This window comes from Astatotilapia calliptera, chromosome 12 (assembly GCF_900246225.1).
Source record: "Astatotilapia calliptera chromosome 12, fAstCal1.2, whole genome shotgun sequence".
Taxonomy (NCBI): domain Eukaryota; kingdom Metazoa; phylum Chordata; class Actinopteri; order Cichliformes; family Cichlidae; genus Astatotilapia; species Astatotilapia calliptera.
Window position 1 is genome coordinate 6,967,487 of NC_039313.1, and position 25,602 is coordinate 6,993,088.

The window sequence follows — 25,602 nt, forward strand, 5'->3', positions numbered from 1 at the left end:
TGAATATTATAACACTTAGAAGCCCAAGTCTAGGTCACTCTTTTCTTTGAGGTGAACTGAAGCGCTCATAAATATCTACATAACCCCAGCATGTATGACATGCTCTTATTTTGCCCTATGCTGTCAGGCTGCTGGAGGAGTTGCTGCTGACACAAATGTGTGTGTGTGTTTGTGTGTTTCAGGGGTCAGCCTCCTGGTGCCTCATGGATCCGTGGCTGAAAATATGTCCTGGGAGATGTACATGGTGATCAATCAGGGAGAAGCAAGGTGAGGCCACAGTTTACCTAAATATCATTTGAAGCATCTATCTGCCTGTCACTCTCTCTCTATCTTATCATCCATCTGCCCTGACTCTCCATCACCTGTCATCGCTGTCCTGCTTTGCTCTAATTATTTACTATCTTTTGTTACTTTGTTTGCAGCTGCAGTATCAGCGCTCTGTCATTGTGGGATGAAGGAATTCGATTTAGGCTTTCTGATATGTTTTCTTACAGCCTGTTGTCTGTGTTGAGTTTAGCTTCTAGTCTTCCAAGTATGAAATTTCAACCAAAACAAAAAAATAATTAATTAAAAAAATCAAGCTTTTTAAAGATCAGTTGGAGGATTTCATGTCACTGTCTCTAAACATTGTAAATGGCCTGTATTTGTATAGCGCTTTACTTAGTCCCTAAGGATCCCAAAGCGCTTTACACATCCAGTCATCCACCCATTCACACACACATTCACACGCTGGTGATGGCAAGCTACATTGTAAGAGGATAGCAAGACAGTCTGAGTGTAACACACATATGCTTGTGCTGTCTTTCATACTTCATACAGCCTTTTAGAGCCAAAATGAGAAGTTGTTTATGATGTGTCTGAGGCGGTTGGCTGACAAATCTTGTATCAAACAAAGACTACAGATACTCTTCTTAGGCTAAAAAATACATTGATAATGAAAGGAGCCTTCACAAGATATTACACATCAGACTCCTTTTTTCCATCATGGTTTGTAGTAGTCAGGATATAAAACTGTTCTGGAGGAACTTTGTTTTGTTGCTGATTAATAATGGATGATTGAGCTGCTGAACCATTAATGCTTGACCCTGTACTATCTCCTGTAAATTACATATGGAAAGCAAGATGCAAAAAAAAAAGTTTCCTGAAAAAACATTCATCAGGAAAGCTGTAATTATTTTTCTTACCGGTAATGCAATCAAAAGCTTTTGATTTGCAGGTTTTGACTCTGAACTGCAGAATGCAAAAACAAATGCCTGCACTGTTGGAAAAGAAGGTAGGAGAACATCTAAAAGAAAAATGGAGGCACTAATCAAAAGGAGTTTGCTTTTGTTGAAATTAGTGATTTACCTCTGTCTTTGAAAATTGTCTTTGATGAATGGTTTGCTCTCAAGTAAAATATATGTGACTAAATCCAAAATAAATTAAATGTCAGACAAAATAAGAAATGCCAGTTACATTCATTGGCTAAACACATCAGCTAACTATCATTTTAATGTTAGCTAATGTACCTTAGCTATAGGCCTCTAAGCTTATCAATTGCTGTTAATCCTTTTTTATGTTTGGAGCTTGAAAATTTTTAAAGAAGTCATGTCAAGAAGAAGTCAAGAAAGGTAATAAAGAATCAATAGATAGAAAGGCAACCTGTCTCAAACCAGTTGTAGCCCCGCACTGACTGACTGCAGCTTGGCGTCAGTCTCAGACAGATTGGCCAAGGATTGTAAATAATTGTTTAATTTGTAAATGCAGACAGATGGCAATACACTGCAGTCATTCTATGTCAATCAACAGAGGATTTGACTCAACTGGTTGCCAGCTGGTTGCATTCTGGTGTGTCATTTTCCCATCCTGCAGTAACTATGTAACTGTTTTCGGAGGAATTTCTTGAATTCTGTTTCAGATCCATGAGTTTCTGGCTGGACTCTGCATGGAAGCTGTTACAGTAAATTTCTGGATCTATAGATGACAAAAAGTTTGGAACCTTTGCTAATTTATCACAGTCAATCACTTTATTATCATAGATGCAACTGTAACTGCCAACTTAACCCCATTCAATCGCAAACTTATAACAGACAGACTCCACCTTATTACCAACTGATGGCGGCTGGTGGCAGACCTGGCTCCTCTCCAAACTCTATTTATGTGCTATAGTCACTTCGCTTGAGTGACTATAGCATTAATGTCAGTAGCATATTATTGGTATGATATGTATCAAGAAACTTTTGCTTAATTATGGCTTGTTTTTTGCTGTGGCCCTCTGATCATTAACAAACTGACCATTTGACCATGCTACAATCACTGCCGCTCAGTAGTTCAGCACATTTTTTCATTTCCAAAAGCAGCTGCTTAGTATAGTTTTTGACCAGCAGGAAATAATGCATTTGTTTCCTCTAGATAGTATTTCAGGCTCCAGGCTACTGTATAAGGGATGTTTTCCTCCTCTTTTTGGACAATTCTGAGGCATTAACATTTGGGCAGCTAGCTGTAGCTGATCCATTTCACCTCTGCTAATTTAAGTCGCTAAACTTGGCTCTGTTAGTGGTGTTGGTGGCCTTATGGAGAATCTTTATTGGAACTATCTGATAACGCAATTTGTGACTCAGTTTTGGTGAGTAATAACTCACCGGTTAATTAATCAGCTGCTTAGTACTAATTAGTAAGGATGCAACTTGGTAATCAGGCTTGCTAGTGTTAGTAGTTGTAGCAATGATAGTGATCATAAAGGCGTGTTACAAAGCCATCAAAAATCAACAAATGAATATATTGGCAACCACTTGTAAAGCTTGTACAGAAGGTAATGTGTGTGTGACCCTCCCCAAAGACATCTCTGCGTCCATGTGTGTTTACCCTCAGGCTATGTGACAGATGGGCCTATCTCCCTCTCTCTTTAGGAGCCCTCTTGGTCTCTCGATATGGTTGTTCATTTCCAGAAGCCCCTCACAGGTGGTAGTGTGGGCTTTGATGTCCTAGCAGCTGTGGAGAAACTCAAGTTTACACCACACGACCCAGAGGGGACTTCGCAATGGAGTCCTCTATTTAGATAACTGACTGATAAGAAGCAAAGTCAAACGTCCAATCCTCCAATGCCTTTCCCATCCTCGTCACTCTGAGAGTCAATATGTAGTTATGTACTCCACTCGGTGTCAACAATGTGGCGCTCTGGGAGAGAGTCACGACCCGGGAAGCTTGTTTAAACGATGATGAATGCAGTGATGAACGGAGCTTGGTTGCGCTGATGGACATGCACGACAGAATAGAAGGCACATATTTCTCTCGGGGCCTTTCATCTTGGCAGCACGTACATTATGCATTCTGATCACGGCTAGGTAATGACCCTCAGATGGACTGAGCTGTCTCCAGGGCGGAAGTTTGCACAGTCTTCCCTGTGGAGATTCACAAGGGTTTCTAGTTTCCTCTGAAGTGTCACTGTTTATTTACATGGCTCCACTTGAACAAAGTAGCAAAGGAGAATAGAACCTACAGGGAGTGCAGAATTATTAGGCAAGTTGTATTTTTGAGGAATAATTTTATTATTGAACAACAACCATGTTCTCAATGAACCCAAAAAACTCATTAATATCAAAGCTGAATGTTTTTGGAAGTAGTTTTTAGTTTGTTTTTAGTTTTAGCTATTTTAGGGGGATATCTGTGTGTGCAGGTGACTATTACTGTGCATAATTATTAGGCAACTTAACAAAAAACAAATATATACCCATTTCAATCATTTATTTTTACCAGTGAAACCAATATAACATCTCCACATTCACAAATATACATTTCTGACATTCAAAAACAAAACAAAAACAAATCAGCGACCAATATAGCCACCTTTCTTTGCAAGGACACTCAAAAGCCTGCCATCCATGGATTCTGTCAGTGTTTTGATCTGTTCACCATCAACATTGCGTGCAGCAGCAACCACAGCCTCCCAGACACTGTTCAGAGAGGTGTACTGTTTTCCCTCCTTGTAAATCTCACATTTGATGATGGACCACAAGTTCTCAATGGGGTTCAGATCAGGTGAACAAGGTGGCCATGTCATTAGTTTTTCTTCTTTTATACCCTTTCTTGCCAGCCACGCTGTGGAGTACTTGGACGCGTGTGATGGAGCATTGTCCTGCATGGAAACCATGTTTTTCTTGAAGGATGCAGACGTCTTCCTGTATCACTGCTTGAAGAAGGTGTCTTCCAGAAACTGGCAGTAGGACTGGGAGTTGAGCTTGACTCCATCCTCAACTCGAAAAGGCCCCACAAGCTCATCTTTGATGATACCAGCCCAAACCAGTACTCCACCTCCACCTTGCTGGCGTCTGAGTCGGACTGGAGCTCTCTGCCCTTTACCAATCCAGCCACGGGCCCATCCATCTTGGTTTTTCCACACGCTTCTTGCGACCCTGTTGACTATTTTGAATGAAACGCTTGATTGTTCAATGATCACGCTTCAGAAGCTTTGCAATTTTGAGACTGCTGCATCCCTCTGCAAGATATCTCACTATTTTTGACTTTTCTGAGCCTGTCAAGTCCTTGTTTTGACCCATTTTGCCAAAGGAAAGGACGTTGCCTAATAATTAATTATGCACACCTGATATAGGGTGTTGATGTCATTAGACCACACCCCTTCTCATTACAGAGATGCACATCACCTAATATGCTTAATTGGTAGTAGGCTTTCGAGCCTATACAGCTTGGAGTAAGACAACATGCATGAAGAGGATGATGTGGACAAAATACTCATTTGCCTAATAATTCTGCACTCCCTGTACAAAATGACAGGGATGTAGCTCGCCTTGATGGGAGCCACTGACATAATAAGATGCAAACAGGGGTGGAAAGAGTGAGTTATGCCTGTCACGATGCAGATATTCTGTATTTGAGGTTGATTTTCAAAGCAGTCACTCAATTTTCCATTACATGTTTTATACTGATGTTAAAAATTCAGCACAGCTCTTCTTTGTCCTCTATAGTTACACAATTATACACAATACATGGAAACCTCTCAATCTCAGAGCTTTTTAAGAAGTCCTGTAAACACAGAATCATGATAGAGTTTAGGAAAACTGCTTTTTTACATCCATAGTCACCAGACAGGTAGAAACTATGTAAAATATAAATAATAATGGATTGGATTTATATAGTCATATCGTGCCATCGGCTCTTCTGGCCAACACCAGTAGGCGTGAGGGTAAAGTGTCTTGCCCAAGGACACAACGACCAGGACAGAGAGCCCGGGATCGAACCAGCGATTTTCCGGTTACAGATGCGCTTCCCAACCCCCTGAGCCATGGTCGCCCACATAAATAACACATGTGCAATATAAATTGATACATAGTAAAGATAAATAAAGAGTCATCGTAAGTTAAAAATGATCACAGATCTGCTGTGCCAATGTCGCTATCTGGCCTTTGCTTCATAAAGTAATTTAAAGGAAGGAGAGTAAGTCCATGCAAAACCTATTTTTCAAGAGTAAAGATGACTGTTTTGTCCAGTTGCATTTAAAAATTAATATTTTGACATTCATTAAATAGATAATTGATTAAAAGAGACAATAAAAGTGACTCAATCATAGACCTCTATGGGAGATCTTAACTTATTAGCACATGTGCATTACTCTCTTGGGCTAAGATATGTTTTTATAGAAGCAACACTTCAAAAAGTGTTAATGTAGTGTTACTTCACCAACACAATGCATCTTGGTTTACTTTTATTTATGTAGCACTAAATCATAACAATAGTTGCCTCAGAGTGCTTTATATCATATACAATAATACAATTAAATGACCCGCTATGAGCACTTGATGACAGCGGGAAGGAAAAACTCCCTTTTAACAGGAAGAAACCAGGCTCGGGGAGGGGGGCAGGGTGAGGGGAGGGGGACGGGATGAGCACTCCCATCAAATGACTTCATCTAGAAAAACAGTATTCTAATTTGGTGGAATGATAGTGTGTACTCAATTTAGGCAAATGTAGCCTTTATTTAGGTCAGTAATTACCCATTATTATTTTTTGCTACCTCAGGCATGACCAGGAGGAAAAGCAAATGGATAATTAGCTTTGTATGTTTCTTTATATTTTCAGGTTACAGGTAGCACTCTTTCCTAGGTTCTGTGACAACTGTATAGCATGCTCCATGGGGTCTTTGAAAGTCCTTACAGGTGTAAATCCTTCTGGTGTAGAGCTGCCTTCATCCCCTCCTTTAGATTCCTACCTGCTAGCAGAAACTGTTTACTTTCTCCCACCATCTTTTCTACCTTTGAAACTTTCAGCAAATATGTCAGGCTCCAACATGACAGTGTTTTGTGTTTTCCCCTTGCTCCTCATGCACTGAAAGATATTTACTGTTGACAGCAATTTTTCTTCTGGTGGTCTGTTAACTTTGTCATCTCACCATCTGTTAATCACCGTCTGTGTCGTAGCAGGCCAGTGGACACAGAATTGCATCCTATTCTTTCCCACTACAGTGTCTTGCACCCAACCCCCCTCCAACCTACTTCTCCACACACTCGCAGTCCTATTAAAGCTATTTTCTTTAAGCTTTTCAAAGGCTCATCTAAATCTTGTGAAGTCGCGGTTTTGCTTAGGTCAGACATATTCGCTTTTGCCTTCAAGGTTTTATGAGCACGTTGTATTGTAAGATAAATCCTTCAACCTACTGAGGCAGAAGCAGCTTTGTTCTCGTAGGAAAATTACTTTTTCTGATGAAATTATATTCCGCAGATGTGCTTTATGAAAGAGGCCCAGGTGAACATTCAGGGTCTGGTTTAGTATATTGTTTATAAGTTTTTAATTCATAAATCCCACGAACAGACCAAGCAGCACTCACAGAGTAAATTGCAGGATTGGTTTTATAGAGTTTGAGGGCTAAAAACTGATTATCTGTTATACATAGCTGTCAGTGCACCAGTGCATAGGTGTGACACGACTTCCTGCTTGGATGCCTGGCCCTCTGGTTAAAATCCTGGCTGCTTCTACTCTGGGTGTCCAAACTGATCTGTTTATCAGGATGGAGAGCCTTTTTAGCACCTGCTTACGCAGGTCCAGTCGTGGTTGAGAGATCCCACTGCACAGTGTTCTGGATGAACACATTGTTCGTGGTTTCGGTTCAGGGCTCACAAATCCCACTGTCCCCACCAAGGTGACATTACACTTTAGAAAAAAAGTCTTGTCTTCCTCAGGACAGAGATCCATCTTCATTTGAAATGTTAGGCTCAAACATAGATGAGGAAATCTGCAGTTTGATGAGGAAGATGAGATCTGTCCTGTTCTGATGCTGAACCTAATGAGCCTAATATTTAATATTATCATTCAGTACTAGAGTATATTAATAACTTAAGTCTAAGGTTTGTGCTTCGTTTTCTCTATTAACCATGAGTGTTTAACAATGTATAGGAGCTCAGCATTAATCCCATTAGTAAAACAACATTGTCACATCATGCTTGTACACTGTACTGTACTTACTTGTAGGTGTACATGTGAGTGTGAATGGTTGTCTGTCTCTCTGTGTTGGCCATTCAGCAGACTGATGAGCTATGGGAGCAGGGATAGATTACAGCCCCCATTCGAATTGGATAAGTGGAAGAACATGGATAAATAAATTTCTGTGTATGTAGATGGCAACAGCATTTTTCACAAATTATCACAACTAATCACCATATTACTATAAGCAGATTGCATTTAACTGCCAACCTAAGCCATTGCAAACTGATGTCAGACTACAGCAAACTGGCTCCATCATTATGCAATCTTATTAACAGGGGTGCACATAAGTGGTCAAAATAAAAGACGCGCACCAGATAAGAAATTGCAACATGCGTTTGCGTCCATATAAAAGGCATTGTTTTTGTCCGCTAGAGTGGGATTTTCACGGCATATTCTGCACCACATCTCTGTGCATTCACCTCCTGCAACCACTTTTCCAAGAATATGTGCTTCTTTTGCAGTTCGGACTCCTTTTGACATTTCTTTGGAGGTGGAGGAACACCAAAGTAATTGCTTAAAGGAGCTTCTTCGACATCTTTAAGAGTTCCAAACAAATGTCTGTCATCCTCCAGAAAATCTTATGTACGCAAACACGCGTTGCAACTTCTTATCTGGTGCTCATCTTTTATTTTGACAGTGAATGTGCACCTACGGACCACTTATGTGCACCCCTGTTTATTAACATCTTGACACACCAAAGTTGTTTTGAATATGGCTACTAACTGCGAGTGGTTTCAGACTTTACCTACGTCTTTGAATAAAACCATCTTTATTACGACTGCCTTCAGTCGTAATAAATTTGGGCATCAGCAACCACTGTTTTCCCTAATGTGAAAAGGCACATGTAGCCTCAATCACGAGAACAACAAAAGCAGGAAGAAGAAAAAACGAGGGAAGTAAAACCACAGAAAGCTACATGAGGAATTAACCTTCAGAATAAAGTAGGAAGTAACTAAAAGTGTAACCCGGGGGGAACACAAAAGGCACAGAGACAAAAAAAACATTACAACAGGAATTAGAAGCAAAGATCATTTTATCTGCTGTACAAAAGCAACAGAAATAGTGCTTCAACCTTAGCAAAACATACTATTGTTTGTATGCTAGCTTCACAAGTATTTCAAACATTTATTTCAATAGTTACGGTAATTTGGTGTTATTTTTAGCAATCTGAGTAGCGCTCTCAGTGATAAGTGACCAAATAGCATGTTGAGTTGTTTCAAGTGATTAGCCTTTTTGGTTGTTCTCATTTTCCCAGTCAAGTGGGTTGCAGTGCGCCAAGGTCCTGGAACTAAAGATGAAGTGGTCTCAGAGTTAGTTGAATAGCAATTGTAATAGCGTTACAAATCAATGCTTAATGGTGCTTTTTTTTTTTACTCTTTGCACAAATTGGTGATTCAAGTTATTGTTAATGCTCTCCAGAACATTTATGTCAATCAGCTACTGTAGCTTTCACAATGCTGTTTTCATGTTACGCTGCATTAGAGGTTTTGCAGAGTTAAAAGGTTGGTTAAAGCTAAAAGTAAGTCTCCTAAAGGAGCCTGTTTGATTAATGTATCCGTACACCGCATAAGGTGCCTGCATTAACTTAAAATGGACAAAAGCACAGTGGGACAAACAGGTGGGAGACTACAAGCAAATAGAGGTGAAGCTAATGGAGTGTGCTAATGTGTGCATTTATTAAGTCTGCCGTCACCACCCCCGACCCAGTCTGCCACTTTGTGCAGCTCCTGGGGTCCCCGAGGAGTGAATCACTGCTCACTTTAAATAATGCACCTCCTCTAGGCGCTCAAGAAGCTGCCGTATAGGGCCCTTCATCGTGATGACAAGTGGAATTGAGAAAAGAGACTGCTAGCCTCAGGCGCTTCAGGCTGCTGTAGGAATCTGGGGCCTGAGCTGCAGGCTACTTAAGGAGCAGGTAATCTGCTCCTTCCCTGCACTTTGCATTAAATGTGTGATCAGGCTCAGTGCTGTTGGCTGATGGGCCAAGAGCTCTCTCAGGGCCAGTAAAGAGTCGGACTGCTGTTGACATAACTGAAAAACTGACTGAGCTAACAGACATAGGGCAGAGGGTTGTGCAATGAGATAGCACCCGGCCTGATAAGCAGACAAAATCAGAATACCTCACCCCTCCTTACCAGGGCGGATGCCGAAGCAGTAATTGGGAAGTCTGGAGTAGATGTCAGCACCCAGAAAGAGCATTCACTGTGAAGGTGTTCCAACAGACAGAATCTGCTTTTAATTCTGATAAGCTGCTGTAATGGCAGAGGAGCTTACATAACACATCACTTATGAAAAAGTCAGAAAAGTTTCCAGCAGGTGGAGGCGGGAGAAGACATAAATAAAGTTGAAGTATCATTTTGGAGGCTGTTAAGACAATTATGGCTGTATGAACATGACATTGCAAGTAAACAGGCAGTTGTTCTGGGTAAATCACATGCCATTTAAAAGCATGCTTTTATCTAGCAGCAGCACAGCAAGTAGCATGGCTGCTCTCTGTGGGAAACACACCCCTAACTGCTATGGTGTTGGTGGCATGCTGTATCCAGCGGGCTGCTCAGCAACATGAGTCAACTTTCAGTCTTTTGAACAGAAAAGTAATGAGCAATTTTAGGCCTGCACAGAATAAAAGGAGTGAGACAGTGAGAAAGAAAAAATAGTAGATGTGGTGTGTAGATATGACTTTGACTTTTATTAGCTGGTAAGAATTTGGACGGTATTATTCATGGAATATGAAATGTCTCATACATTTCTGCCTTATTACACCTTCAATCACATCTTTGTAATTTCAGCTTCAATTTCTACTGGTTCTAATAAGTTAACTGCTGAAATCCAGAAAAAATAGTTTGCAAACAATATTCCAAGTTACCCAAGCGCATTTCCGTGCAATCATCCACTGCAGTTAGCCATCTCTTGTACATGTATATATAGGGACAGTTTTAATCTTGATGGTGTATTTTGGCTTCCCACAACTAAATGAACATGATGGAGCGATATTAAAAACACCAACTGCCAACTGAAGGCAGAGCAAAAGCAAAATAAGTGTTCCCTAAATCAGTATCTGACTGCGCGCCTGGCCCAATAATTGCTGTTCCCTGCACGTTGCAGTTTGAAGTTTCCTGGACTTGTCTGGATGAGTAAGACTGTATTAAAATACAGATATACAACAAAATTCCAATATCTGGCATTACAGACGACAAAGAGTGTATCCTTTGGTATCCTTAACTTGGAAATACTGGCAAGTGATGTTAAATAAGAACAAATCAGACTGCAGTATACAGTAACAGTATAGTGTGTATTGTCTCCATACTAGACAGCATAAAGTTGGTAAAAACAACACCACAGTACCACAAGCTAACCTCTTTATCTCGTACAAACTATTTTCAAGCAACGTTTGAATAACTTAAGTTTGTTTTGCAGGACGTTTCACAATATAAAAATGCATAATTTATCGAAACACATCATATACAGATCTTATATGTGATTAAAAATGATCACATTGCATGTAACTGTCAAATTTGTAGTTTATCAAGCTTCACTGAGCAGTTAATTAATTCTCTTCTTCCTCGCTTGTCCTTTTTTTTTTTTATGGCAGCTGGACCTTTAGCTAGCTACAAACTGCAACAAACTTCACACAGATTGTGTTTGCTGATGTTTGTTGAGCTGATACAAATTTAGTATTTAAAATTAACTGATAGTTAAAAAAAAACATTACCTCCTTTATGCTTGCTCCTCTTCTCTAGTGCTCGCTAAATGCTAAAGTACCGAGGCTACAACTTGCAACGTTAAAGTGGGATGGAATGAGTGCCAGTGATACCACTGAACATAAAGTAACAAGCCTGTATTCAAAATAAGGATAAGGAGTATAAGGAAGGATTAAATTTAAGAAATGTAAGAAATGTAAGTGTAAATAGATACATACATACTCAAGTAAAGTACAGAGTACAGTAACATACAGTAATGAAGTACTTAAGTAGTTACTTCTAATCTCTGGCAGTAATTCTTATTTTGAATTGTTAACTCGCCATAAAAGTGTTCAGACTCTTAAGTGTTCAACACTGTAACTGTTTGGCCTGTGGAAGAAATCTCCACCAACTTATTAGAGATCATCCTCAGGCGACCACACACAGTTGTACCACAAATATAAGCCGGCTTGACAAAAACTGTACATAGGGAGATGTTTTACTGCAGAAGTAAAAAAACAAACTGACTGAAGTTCCATCCATCTGCATTTCAAGAGCGCAATTGGCATTTGTCTTACGATATCTGAATTAGCAGGTCCACCACTGGCACCTTGTGCTTTTCACAGATGAGAGCAGGTTCACCCTGAGCACAAGTGACTGATGTGAAAGGGTCTAGAGATGCCATAATGAATGTTATGCTGCCTCTAACATGATTCAGTGATGTAAGTGATGGCCTAGAGAGCCATATCCAAGAAGGGACACACAGACCTCTACAGGCTAGGCAATGGCACCCTGAATGCCATTAAGTTTAGGGATGAGATCCTTGGACCCACTGTCAGACCCAACACTGGTGCAGTGGGTCCTGGCTTCCTCCTGGTGCATGACTGTCCAGCCTCATATGGTGAGAGTAAGCAAACAGTTCCTGGAGGACAAAGGAATAGATACCTTTGACTTTTTGTTTTGTCTTTGATTTTTGTGTGTCTTTGAAGTCAGTCCTCTGTGGGTTGATCATTTTCCTTTCCATGAAGCGATGAGGCATCCTTTCATCCGTAGCATATTACCCAGTATAGACAGATATATTGTTTTTTTCCTTTGAGATCATGAGAATGTGTTTTTTGACAAGTGTGTATCTATGTCATACAACTTTATACTTCTGCTCCACAATATTTTGGATGCAAATATTAGACCTTTAGTTTAAAGCTATAGTCAGTTCTTCTTTTGCAGATAATAAAATCTAAATCTACAAGTGTATTGTAGATTTATGCTTCCCAGTAGTAAGTAATTAAATTCAATCTTTCAATCATCTCCAGCTGCAATATTAATGAAACGATCCAACAATATAAGGTATTAATTTCTGAAACTGTGCGTATGTATTACCATACCAGCACCTTTACAGTAAGTTTTTGCTGTTTGTTGCTCCTTCCCTGTCTCTACCTTCCAGTCTGTCTTCAGCTGTCAGTATCTAAAAAATTAAAGATAACACAATTAAAACAGAAGCATCTGCGCCTCGCATATGTTAGATTACAGGTTTGTGAACCACTGGCTCAGATGATTATACAAAAAGACTCATAGCTCAAAAATCATTGGCATCAATCTGCCTGTTTAAATCTTAAAATGCAAAATCTGCATTGGAAAAAAGTATCAGAATTATGCAAATGTTGTAAGACTAACAAAGTTCAGTCGTATTTTCAGTGGAAGTGGAATCAGAATAAATACAAAAGTTATTTCTGCAGGACAAAGATTTTCACTCCTGTGTGTGTACAATACATGAATGTCACATTCAAATCAGTCTTTATTAAGGTGCAAAAGTAAAAGTTTGGACTAAATCCTGTAATATAAAACTAATATATGTTATTTATCAAAAGGGAGCTTCAGGTACTGTGGTTGCTTTAAGTGGGTGCACACAAGTTTTCTCCAAATATATTTGTTGAAGCTGACCTTGCCAGCTTGTTTACACACTCATCCAACCAAATCTGACAGCTCGTCATATCGGAAGTGTAGCAGTGTTTGTGTTTGATATCACTTTTATGGACAGCTAATTTCCCACAGCAATGCTTAGAAGGAAAGGACCGTGAACTTTGCGAAAGTTCTGCCGCTATTGCTTAATTCAGCAAATAATTATGTAGCACATAAACATTATTCTTGACAGGAAGTCTCAGCAGGTTGCCGGATGAATGCTAAAAGAAATATTAAATAAGATCAAACCATACAGAACACAAAGAGGAACCAGTCACTCAATGCCAGGCGCCAACTTTTAATCTCAGTATGAACTCTGCTTTCTGGGAGCAGCACACTGAAAGGGGGTCATCAGACAAACAGGCATAAAAGCACCAAGCCTCGCTGTCAAACATGTTTATGACCCTGTGGAAAAAAAGCAGCGGTCAAAGCAGAGCTTAACAAAATGTGCTTGCATCTTGTTCCCCCGGCACTCCACTGCAAGGCTCATATCCACAAACATTCTGAGAAAAAAAGGAGTTTCAGTGTGATTTAGGAAAAGTGTCAGAACAGCTGTGAGCACGTAGCAGACTGAAAGTTTTAGCTTTGTGAGGCGATGTTGAGACATTTTGCTGGGCTAATCCTTTCAATAGGTGTGATTGGCTGATTTTAAAAAAATGTAGAGCGAATGATTGATAGTGAAATATAGACCTAATCATAAAATTGACTGTTTAGAAATAGTGTGCATGTACATGTGTATGTTGGTTTTGCTTAAGTTTAAGTGACATTTATCAAGGTTAAAGTTGAAAAAGTTGATGTTGTCTGAATCACTTAACGCACTTTAAGAAGGCATACGAATGGTTGCGTAATAATTTGATGGTCCAAAAAATCTGAATTAAGAGCTAACATTACCTGTGAATAGATTTCATCTTTAGGAATGATTTATTGATTATTATTGCTTAGTGTTTGTATGGGCTTGCTTGAGGTTATCTATCAGATCTTTTTTCCTAACTTGATATTTTTTTGTGTTGTAACCCTACAACACAAAAAACTGAGAAAACCCCAACAGCCATACGACCCCCTATGAGCAAGCATATTGGTGACAGTGGAAATGAAAAACTTCCTTTTAACAGGAAGAAACCTCCGGCAGAACCACGCTCAGGGAGGGGCGGGGCCATCTGCCGTGACCAGTTGGGGGGGAAAGGGGAGTTTCAGATTGATTTTTTTTGTTCACTGTGTCATTTATTTTAATGCTATAAAAATAATTCTTAATATTATACAATTGTTAGAAATATTGTTAGAAATGTATAATAGGTATATATTATATTATATAATGTATAATATGATCTGATAACACAGAAACTTTAATTATTGCTCCTGACCATATGATTCCAGAAATAGGGCAGCATATCAGCTTCTTAGACCCTTATGTAAAATCGAGCCTTAAAAACCTCGCGTCATATTTGACAGCTCGATGTTGCTTGAGTGACACTCCAAACGGCTGGTCCAGAATTGTTTTTATCATTTAAGAAATATTTCAAAACTCAGACTAATGGTGTCAAAGCCTGAACTTGAGATGATTATTCATGCTTTTATTTCTTCACATTGCGACTACTGTAATGGTCTTTTTACTTGTTTTAACAAATCAGCTTTAAATCGTCTTCAGACTGTGCAGAATGCTGCAGCACGACTCTTAACAGGAGAGGATCTCATATCACTCCAGTTTTGGCCTTCCTTCAGTGGTTGCCTGTAAATTTTAGGTTTAACTTTAAAATTTAAGTTTTAACCTTTAGGGCCCTACATGGTCAAGCTCCCCAGTACATCTCTGACCTGCTGAAACGGCATTCCTCTTCCCGAGCTCAAAGGTCATCATGTCAGAGACTGGTGGTGGCCCCACGCACTCGATTTAAAACTCGTGGTGATCGTGCCTTTCAGGCAGTGGCACCAAGGTTGTGGAATTCTCTCCCACTGGTTTTATGCTGTACAGACTCCATTGATTCTTTTAAAAAGCAGCTGAAGACATTTTTATATAGGTAAGCTTTGTTGTTGTATTTTACTGTTTTACGTTGTTATTTGTTGTATTTCATTCTTTTCATTTTTCTTTTTCTTTGTTGTAAAGCACTGTGTGATTTTTATCTGCGAAAAGCGCTATATAAATAAATTTTACTTACTTACTAATATACATAGTGAGTTGCCCCTAAATATCCCTAATCTTAGCTTTATTTTGAGGGGTTTGCACTGGGTTTTCTGACCAGATTTTTTTCTGACTGCTGTTCAAATCTTTGGATTTGCACACTTCTCCTGTTTGTGACACACACATTACCAGCCTGATGCCTAGTAGTTAGTAGTGCATTCTTTTTGTTGTTTTAATGTATTCATCAGGGTGCTGGTGAAGTACTTAGGGGTGTGGCTAGTGTTAAACAGGGATAGTTCATGTCACCTTTTAAATTAAAATCTATTCTTTTGATATAGATTTTCTAGTCTATTTAGGTGAAAGTTTTATATAAAGCTAGATAGAAAAAATCCAATCAAGTTATCTACAAAGTACTGGTACAAACAAAGGAAACCCTCTACTTTAGTACAAAAATAGATGCCAGTTGTGTAAATAAACTGTCAATTTCTTGAATCATGAACTGCTGAGTCAATCTGTTGCTGTGTTGTGGATTTCTAGCTTTAGTCGCTAGTGAATGACTTCCTTCCTTCACTGTAATTTGTTATAGTGGAAGAAATGTCAAACTGCGACGTATTACAAGCGTGATATCAGAAAATGATGGTGAAAAATACAAATCTAAGACACAAGTCATTGTAAATTAATGGCACTAACACAACATTAGGCATTCCTCTGCACTGTAGAGGTGTCTCATACACTAAAGCTGCTGCTTTAGTGTATGCCTCATTCAAAGGAAGAAGTCCTAACAAACCAAGCCTCTCATATCTCTGACCTGATGACTGATTAAAGAGCTTTGTTGAGGTGTTCCTCTCCTGTGTCATGATCTGCCTGCCCTCTTTCTCAGAAGCTCAACCAGAGTCACTGCTGCCGCCACCGTCCACTGGCAGGACCTGTTTGTTGTAAGCTGCTTTTAATGAGCGAACTCCAAGTCGCCGGCAAGAGTTTTTCACCTGTGCTTGAACTAATTCCAGCAGCCTGGCTGTGTGGCAATAACTTGAACTTGGGGAGCAAGGGTTCAGCATTTTCACTCATGGCCATTCAAACTTGGAAGTACCTGCCTGGAGGCATGTTTTGTTGGCAGTCCACCTCTTTTCATGAGCTCATTAATTTGTTGGTTCGCTTGCAGCAGCAGAAGCGCAAGTGCAAAGAGAGATGTTATGCACATATGATGGCTCTACTAAATAGAATGTGTTAAATATGGACAGTCATGAAGAGCACAGCAAGAAGTCTTAACAATGCTTTCAAATATAATGGAAAGCAGTGGATAGCAGTGAAGCTGCCCCATCATAAATATGGAGCTTCAAAAAATATAGGTAAAGAAGTGAATGGAGCATTTCACCTTGCTACCAGCTGTTTTTCAGTCTTGCAAAAAGGCATTTTGTTGCACAGATTGCTTCAAAGACAGCTGTGCAAGCAGCTCATAGCTGCAGTAAATGCATTTATGACGCACAGCGAGTCCAGGCATCAAAAGGTACAATTATACGAGAGCCGAGGCATCCATTCTGCTGACGTGTCTCCACGTGTGAACACAGGCAGTGTCTGTTGTCTGCAGTACTGTAACTTATTTCCTCGTATCACCTAATAAGATTTGCATTTACTCTCTGTGTGTTTTTAGTGTCCAAACACTGGACAGCTGTGAAATCCTCCTGGGCCCAGAAGTAACATACGGACCTCCTGGCCTGGATCTCTTCTGCCCGGTGGCCATGACCATCGCCCACTGTGCAGAGGTGGACGCCGAGAACTGGAACATCCAGCTCAAGAGGAGAACCCAGGACAGCAAATGGGAGGTGAGAGCTGCAGGGAGAATGTCCTTCAAGCACAGTGCAGCGCATTGCAATGTCACCTGGGCCATAGGCAACATGCAGAGAGCCATTCCACTTCCTATTAATCGTATTTTGCTTAAAACAGTTGCAGTCTACAAAATGTAGCAGGCCTTTGAGAGACAATTTTCCAATTAGTAGATAATCTCCTTGTTTGTGTAGTACACTTCATTGATGACACCATTAATATTTGATACCCAGGTATTAAAAGGGTAGCCAAATCACAACAGAAACTTCCAGGAGTTTGTATAAGATGCATCTGGCTGTTGGTGGTTGAAGGGGATGCTATCAGGAGCTAGCTGAATGGGTCATTCTAAAGAGTATTAGAGTAGTACTGTAGGGTGCCACATGTTCCTACGTATTCAGTTTGCAATTATATTTATATTTTTCAGATCTATTCAGATCATTTCTTGAAGTATGTTTAAACATGACAAAAAAACAGAATGAATATATAAAAAATTACAGCATTATTCCATTAAAAGTAAACAGTGTCCAGAAAGTGAGCTGCCTTGGCAGAGGTTGGCTCTGAGTGCTTCTTGTTATTTAATTTTATCAGCAATAAAAGGCAGTGCAAACCCTGCTACAGTAGATTATGAATGATAGTGAAGCAGAGATGTGTTGACCTAGCAGATAAATCAAAGAAAACACACATTATGTAGTCTATCTACTGATGACCTCAAGCATTGGGGACTGAAATCAGAGTGCCCTAAATACCAGTGGCCCATTCTTTTGCGTGAATTAGTAGGAGAATAGGACCAGTTTCCACCCATTGATCACCTTTCTCACTTCTCGTAAGCTACAGCAGTAATGGCCAAGCAGATACTGGCTCCATCATGCTTGTCTGAGATGATCCATCTCACATGCATTTCACCACTCTGCTGTTTCCACTGAACAGGGGCAATTTTTTGCCAGAGCAGCTCATATCTATGGAGCATGAAAGACACTTGCAGATGGAAATAAATGCCTATATTTATTTTCTGCTAGATATGCTGGAAGAGATTCATGGTTCCACACACCTGTTTAACAAAGATAAAAGCATACAATAAGCAAAAACACAGTGTGTTCCACTTCAGACACACTGCCAATTAGAACCACACTGCAGCTGTAATCAGTATATAGGATAAAGGAATTACACAAACAGTGTGCCCACCATACTGCTCTGTTGTTTACATGGTTAAATATAATTCGTTTATCCACGCAACTTCACTTCCAACAGATGCGTGTAGACACCTGGTGAAAAAATGTCTTCAGTGCTGAGGTGACAGGAGGAAATTCCTGTTCCTTGAGTTCTGGTTCATCCCTCACAGAAGCCATCTGCTTTTTAACGAGCTAATACAACCAATGCATAAATCTCAACCGCACAACAGCCTGCGTATCCCAGAATGAAGCAAATGCAGAAATAACAAAAATTGCAGGCCACTTGAGGCTGTGAGCGAGTCATTACTGATATAGCTACTCCAGTGTTAAAATGCATAACTTTACAGCTGGATAAAAAAATATATAATTAATGCTTTATTTACCAAGATACATTCTTGGTAAATAGACTTATTTTGTAATTTTGACTATAAAAGGAAAGCACTCCAGTCCTTTCAGGAAGCGTTTGATTTTCCCTCTATAGCAAAATGGGCATAACTAAGGTAAATAAAGGGTTAAGACCTAATACAAAAATGGGTTTTGGCCTCTATTGCTGCTTTAGCACTTTTAAACAGCTATTATGAGTTAATGTTTTTTAATGGCATAACCATTTAAAATGCATTGAGGGTTTGCATTATTATTGGCATATTCCTGCTCTGTCTCATGTTTTTCGAGTTGCAAGGGTTAGAGGCGAGGTATGCCCTGGAGAGGTCGCCAGTCTGTCGCAGGGCTAACACATAGAGACAGTCACAGTCACTCACATTCACACCTATGGGCAATTTAGAGTTTCCAATTAACTTTTTTTCCCTCTTTCTCTCATTCATTCCCCCTGTCCTATTTATTAAAAAAAAAAAAAAAAAAAAAAAAAAAATGACAAAGGATGAACTGAAGCTCTGCCATCACGTAATGTCGCATACTGCTGTTTCTGATGTCATTTAAAAAAAAAAAAAAAAAAAAAAAAGAGTTTCCAATTAACCTGTCCCCACTAACTGCATGTATTTGGAATGTGGGAGGAAGCTGGAGCACCCGGAGAGAACCCATGTAAAGAGAACATGCAAATTCCACACAGAAAGACCACAGCCTGATGGTGGAATTGATCTCAGGACCTTGTTGTTGTGAGGCAACAGTGCTAAGGGTCACCATGCTGCCCCTTTCAGGAGGATTTCAAAAACAATTAGTCTTTCTGTGTAGTTCATTGCAGTAATAACCGTCTTAGAAGAATGCACTCAAAGCATTTCTGCGCTATGTTATTTGTGAACATAGAAACAGGTATCTGTTGTACTCATGTAGTTTATCTGGATATGGTCACTTCTCACGCTGAAAAAAACAGTACAATGGCAGCAGCTATCAAGAACCAGCAGGCAACATTACAGTGGCTACGTCTGTTTTTTATATAAAGTCTCAACAATCTGTAAGCCTAATTTGCTTTCAACCTTAAAGCTGAAAGAAAAAGACGGTTTTAAATTAACAGTGAATTGGTTGATACACAGGTATTGCTTGTAGTGACCAGTTTTACCAACTACGTTGTTCGAGTTATCTCTGCAGAGCCTTTCTAACAGTCTATGTAAGCAGGTGTTTTCAGGGACAGGGTAAAAAAAACAGGGAATATTCTTGCCTGCTTGCTGATACAGAGCACAGTTCATCAGTTCACCAAAAATCACACCTCTCCTTCCACTACCACCATACCCAGACAATAATTGTTTTGTTGCAAGCCCCTTTTAACAACCACCTCTCCGCCAGATCGCAACTCTTTCACTTGCACTGGAACTAATTCCAGCAAGTAACCTGAGTAACCTGTGTAGCAGTAACCTGAACTGAAGGAGCAAGAGTCTCCCAACATCCAGCGCTCACAGGCAGTCAAACTTCATTCATCAGGTGGACAGAAACAAAATAGAGAAAAGAAATAAATAAAAACACCTGCTTTCAGCTTTTCTGGTGTGTAGATTGTTCTCATTTGCCTCAACATTTGCATTCTATCTTATAGTCTGAAGTCCTTAGAGCGGTAAAACTATAAAAATGTCAAAAGAACGGAACGCAGCATTAACTGCATTACACTATCAGCTTAAACATAGAAGTATGGTTATACGGTATGGTTTTAGCATGCATGCAACTTCATTGGAGTATATTGAGCAGTAAATTAAACTCACTGTTAACATCAGGATTGTTTGATAGTAAAATTTCCCCTTGGTTTATAATTTGGGACAATACCCGCAGTCAGTCTAATAAAAGGATGTTAAAGTCATGTCTCGTAACATTAGATGCCAGGGTTTGTTGACTCTCGCCCTCCTTCTGACAGCTGACCTTTACATATGTGCTTTGTGTGGCAAAAGGTAGAGTTACCGTGACATGTGACTTGTGAATAACGTGTTAGCCATAAAAGAATGTTGGGACTTTTGTGGGGAAGCCAATTGATCCGGGCTTATGCTCTCTGTGGGTCCAGAGGGTGACATAAGGCCACACTGTGGTAACACTGCCAGTACGGCGGGAGGAAAATAAAGAAACAATTACAGCATGTAATGGGCTGGAAGAGGCATGGCTGCTGTCAGCTAGTGGGAAGACTTTGGGGGTGGGGGGTGTGTAGGTATCGATTAGTGGATCAGGAAAAGACATGGCACAGGGAATTCAGACGTGAGGCAATCAGGAGGAGAATCATGGAGATTATTTCTGTGCTGACCATCATTCTCCATTTACCCCCGCCAACACACCAGCCGCTCTGGGCACAACCAAGCATCTCAGCTCTTACAATGTGTTTTATGTTTCTCGCTAGCAGCTTTAGTCTGATGCTTTGCAACAACGAACCAAGTGCAGTGTTGCTTTCATCTGGATTTTAGCATCAGCAGAGGTAGATAAGAAAATGTGCATTTTTGACTAGGCCCCACTATGTATTTGTGACCTCAAGTCACAGACACAGTTTTGTTCCCCCATTTGCTCAACTTCAAATCGCACGATGATCATTTCACAAGCATTTAACCACCACTGCATGTTGACTCAGCTTCTGTCATTTGGTGGAATTGCTGTCATTGTCTTTATTGGGTGCATTTAGCTCCAGTGGCCTCATGGGAGCAGGAATTTGATGCACCCACACTGTTAATGTGCCATATCATAATGGATTGCATTTATATAGCGCTTTTCTAGGCACAATTCCACTATTCATTCACTCTCACATTCACACACTGGTGGAGGCAAGCTACGGTTGTAGCCACAGCTGCCCTGGGGCAGACTGACAGAAGCGAGGCTGCCATATCGCCCAATCGGCCCCTCTGGCCAACACCAGTAGGTAGTAGGGTAAAGTGTCTTGCCCAAGGACACAACGACCTGGACAGAGAGAGCAGGGGGATCGAACCGGTTACAGATGAGCTTCCCAACCCCCTGTGCCATGGTCGCCCCATAAATCCAGTTCCAGCAGTTGTAGCACACCAGTCTGTTTCTATAACTCACTGAGCACTCAACCTCCATAGAAAAACATGCCCCCTTAACAACACTGCTGCATTGTTCCAATGAAAAGTAGAGACGAGTGGTTTATGTTAGCTGAACATTTTACATCATTCCAGTGCAGCAAGCAAAATTGCTGCTCAGTTTTTACTGCTAACTGACTGTTTTTGGAAGATCACCTACCTGCCCATGCTTTCACATGACTTATATGCTGTCTATAATACGGCAGACCTGTGCACACATACATGCTTTTCAGCATCTTTATTAATTAAGTAGTGGAAAATGTGTATTTCCCAACCAGTTAGCGAGTATTTGCTAGACGTCTCTGGCTGTCACTTGGTAAAAGTGGTCTAAAAGAGGTGCTGCAAACACACAAACCAGAAAAAACAGAGGAAAAAGTAAACAATTACATTTTCATTGTATAATTTAATGGCTATGACCATCCCTAATGATCACTGTGACCTTAAGTCTAACATCAACAAGAACCCCCAGAATGACCTACAGTTCCATAATGCAGTCTTGTTACTAGCAGTGGAGTTTAAAGTCGATCAGATGAACTGTTGCAGAGACATGTGAGGAACACACACACACACACACACACACACACACACACACACACACACACACACACACACACACACACACACACACACACACACACACACACATAAAAAGACTCCTTCTTTTAACATTAAACGCTTTTTCATTCCAACAGTGTCAGCGTTTTCTTTCTTTTCTCCTTCCCCTCCAGTAAAGAAGATTGTTTTCACTGGTCTGGATGACATCCCGAGAGCTTAATCTCAAAACCCATAGGAATAAAAAGCCCCAGTTGCTGTTGTCACTTTGCATTATTTGCTAGTGTTTTTGAACAGCAAGCAACAAGATGATAACAAGACATGTGGGGAAGGAAGGGTGGCATGCAGGGGGGGTGATGTAGTCAAGAGAATATTCAGTCAGGCAGTAATGTAAATGTAAAGCTGACGTAAAGTTTTTTGTGAAACCCGAGCACGCGTCAGAATAATGAAGAGCGCAGGTTTGCCCCCCGGCTGTTGTGGTGGTTGTCGGCACTTAAAAGAGCTTGTTATTTAGGCTGGATTTGTCAGCTCTCTACACTGTCTGCTTTTGTCCTGAATAATGTTTTTCTGAGCCGCCTTGAAGAATATTCAAGCACAGCAGCCTACATACGCAAACCTCAAACTTCATCTAAACAATTTCAACAATAGCTTCTTTCTGACAGTGAAGTGTGCACATTGGGTTTTGCAAATGGAAAGGAATGGAAATGTACTCATAAATGTTTTATATATTTACATTTTGTTAAACATAAACTCAGTCTGCATCACATAAACTAAAGTAACAGCAGGACTGGAGCCTCCAAAAATGAGTCAGTCTCCGGTGTAACCATATTCTGGACAGCGATGTCTCTTTCTTACATAGAATAAAACCAAGGCTCTGCTGATAGCACTACTAAGGTTAGCCAAACTAATCTGACACTGCACGTGTGTATGCAGAGCAAAAGTGTTGTTCTTTTCATCAAGATTTAAAACGTGATTTGATTAACAGTTAATGCTGGTGAAACATAACATTGCATCCATTTTACAGTACATGTATATTACATGTTGTTAAATGTGGAAGGCTTTAGACAAATACTTTGGTCTCAGGATCATGGTTTGGTTTCCAGTATTAAACATCAGCTCTGCATTTGTAACAAAATGTTAATTCGGAGTCTGTAATAATAATCCATGGAGTCTCTGTAAGTGTGTCTGCTTGTGTGTACAGTATGTGTCACTCCTTTAGTTTTCTTGCCAACCATTTATACAGTCTACTTCAAATGTGGTTTGGGGTGTTGATGGGGACCAGAGACAGACCCCACTGAGTAACTGAGATTATCTTGTGGCTCTTCTATGGGTTAGGGTTTTGTTTGAGGTGGAGGCTAGGTTGTCTTTGTTAGTGAGCAGCATTGTCATACCAACAATAGTCAAGAAAACTGACAGATGCCCCAGTGATGTCACAGAATGAGAGTCAGGAAAATACAGGATTGTGAAAAATTTTAAATGAAATCATCGAGAAAGATAAAACCTGCCTGTATATGATTTCATTTGTGATCAAAGCAAATGCTGTTAGAAAGAAGAGATTCACATGGTACTAGCAACCACGTGAATTATGAATCCCACTGAAACTCACTAATCCCACTGCTACTGGCAACCAAGAAACATGTTCGTCAAAGTATGGGATGAGTTTGACTGTTGTATGGACATGTATCGTGCATCTGGAGAGGGGGCAAATTGAGCACTTGTTTTGTATGGAAAACTTTAGCTTTAAAATTTACTGCAAGCTGCTGTGTCCATTACTTAAAAAATAATCTTTTCAAATTGGGTCACTCTTATTGAGGAGAAGAGATTTAAATTAAGCGTGCAACCTGATTTGCAAACCTTTACAACATGCAATTTACCCATAATGGCTTCAGTTAAGCCAAACAAAACCATTTCTTACTTTTTTCAATTGATATTGTAAACAGTGCAACTTTTGTGAATAAGCCGTGAAACCAACCACATCTATGAAGGCTATTTGGAGATCACGCTAAAACACCTTTAGCTCTATTTAGTAAATCTGGTTCTTAGTAGAGATGGCACGATACCACTTTTTTTATGTCTGATACCAATATCATAAATTTGGATATCTGCCGATACCGATATGAATCCGATATAGTGTGTTTTTTAATCAATAACTGTTTTTTTTTATATCTTGCTGCATTTTGTATAAGTTCATAGTCAAGTTTAAATAAACAACAACACTAAAGCTATTCTGTTATACCTGTATGTAAAAATACACTGCACTCAAAATATTTCATAGTTCAGCAATACTGATCAATCTAATAAACTTAAACCTACTCCATCCTTCCTATTCTGGTGTTGTAAAGAGTATTTAGCAGAAATATTAAGCAACCTGACTAATAGCAAGCAAAAAAAAAAAAGGGAACCACCCCCCCACCCTCCACCTCATGATTCTTAATCGACGTAATCAACTTTAATTTGATGCAGGTTGGAAAAAAAATGCATATAATTAAATAGATTCAACATCTTTCTTCAACAGAATTGCAGACTGCACAAATGGTATCTTCCCAAAGGAAAAAGTACTATAGCTTACTAGGGTATATTAGCCGTAACAGTTACTATGTGGCGATCGTGGCTCAAGAGTTGGGAGTTCGCCTTGTAACTGGAAGGTTGCCGGTTCGAGCCCCGGCTTGGACAGTCTCGGTTGTTGTGTCCTTGGGCAAGACACTTCACCCGTTGCCTACTGGTGGTGGTCAGAGGGCCCGGTGGCGCCAGTGTCCGGCAGCCTCGTCTCTGTCAGTGCGCCCCAGGGTGGCTGTGGCTACAATGTAGCTGCCATCACCAGTGTGTGAATGGGTGTGTGAATGGGTGGATGACTGGATATGTTAAGCGCTTTGGGGTCCTTAGGGACTAGTAAAGCGCTATATAAATACAGGCCATTTACCATATATACAATAATGGACTTCTATACAGTTTACATCAGATTAAAACTTTGGGTATAAGATTCAGATAATTATTTATTAAAAGCTAGATATTTTAAATGAGAATAAGAAAGAAAAGTATGTCTTTGTGCCCCCTTTTTCCTGTTAATGCGCAGGGAAAACATTGCTAGATCCGCCCCTGCACAGTTACCAGCCGTCAGCTATGTAAAAAAGGATCCTGGTGTAGAAAGTAATATTAAATAAATTCTAACAACAGCTTTTCAAGGTTAAACGTGCTGCTGTGGTTCAGCCACTGGTTTCCTCTTTCTGGTGCGAAGTGGGCCAAAAACAAACAAGAGAAACGGACTCGCGACAGAAAAGCCGATCAGCTGATCATTAAGCAGTTTCATGATTGAAGTAGCAGCAGGAGAGGGAGGGAGAGAGAAGAGGCAGTCGCTCCATATATTGGTTGTTAAGCTTAACGTG

General features: G+C 40.1%; 1 protein-coding gene across 2 annotated transcripts in view; it reads left to right on the forward strand.

Annotated features, from left to right (window-relative positions):
• Positions 1-25,602, forward strand: part of LOC113033469 (netrin receptor UNC5D-like) — a 292,976-nt gene that overhangs the window by 230,208 nt on the left and 37,166 nt on the right. For both annotated transcript variants that reach the window (XM_026187285.1, XM_026187286.1), the window contains 2 exons: positions 183-267; positions 16,874-17,045. In XM_026187285.1, coding sequence (XP_026043070.1) covers positions 183-267; positions 16,874-17,045 — 257 coding nt within the window. The remainder of the gene's footprint in view (positions 1-182; positions 268-16,873; positions 17,046-25,602) is intronic.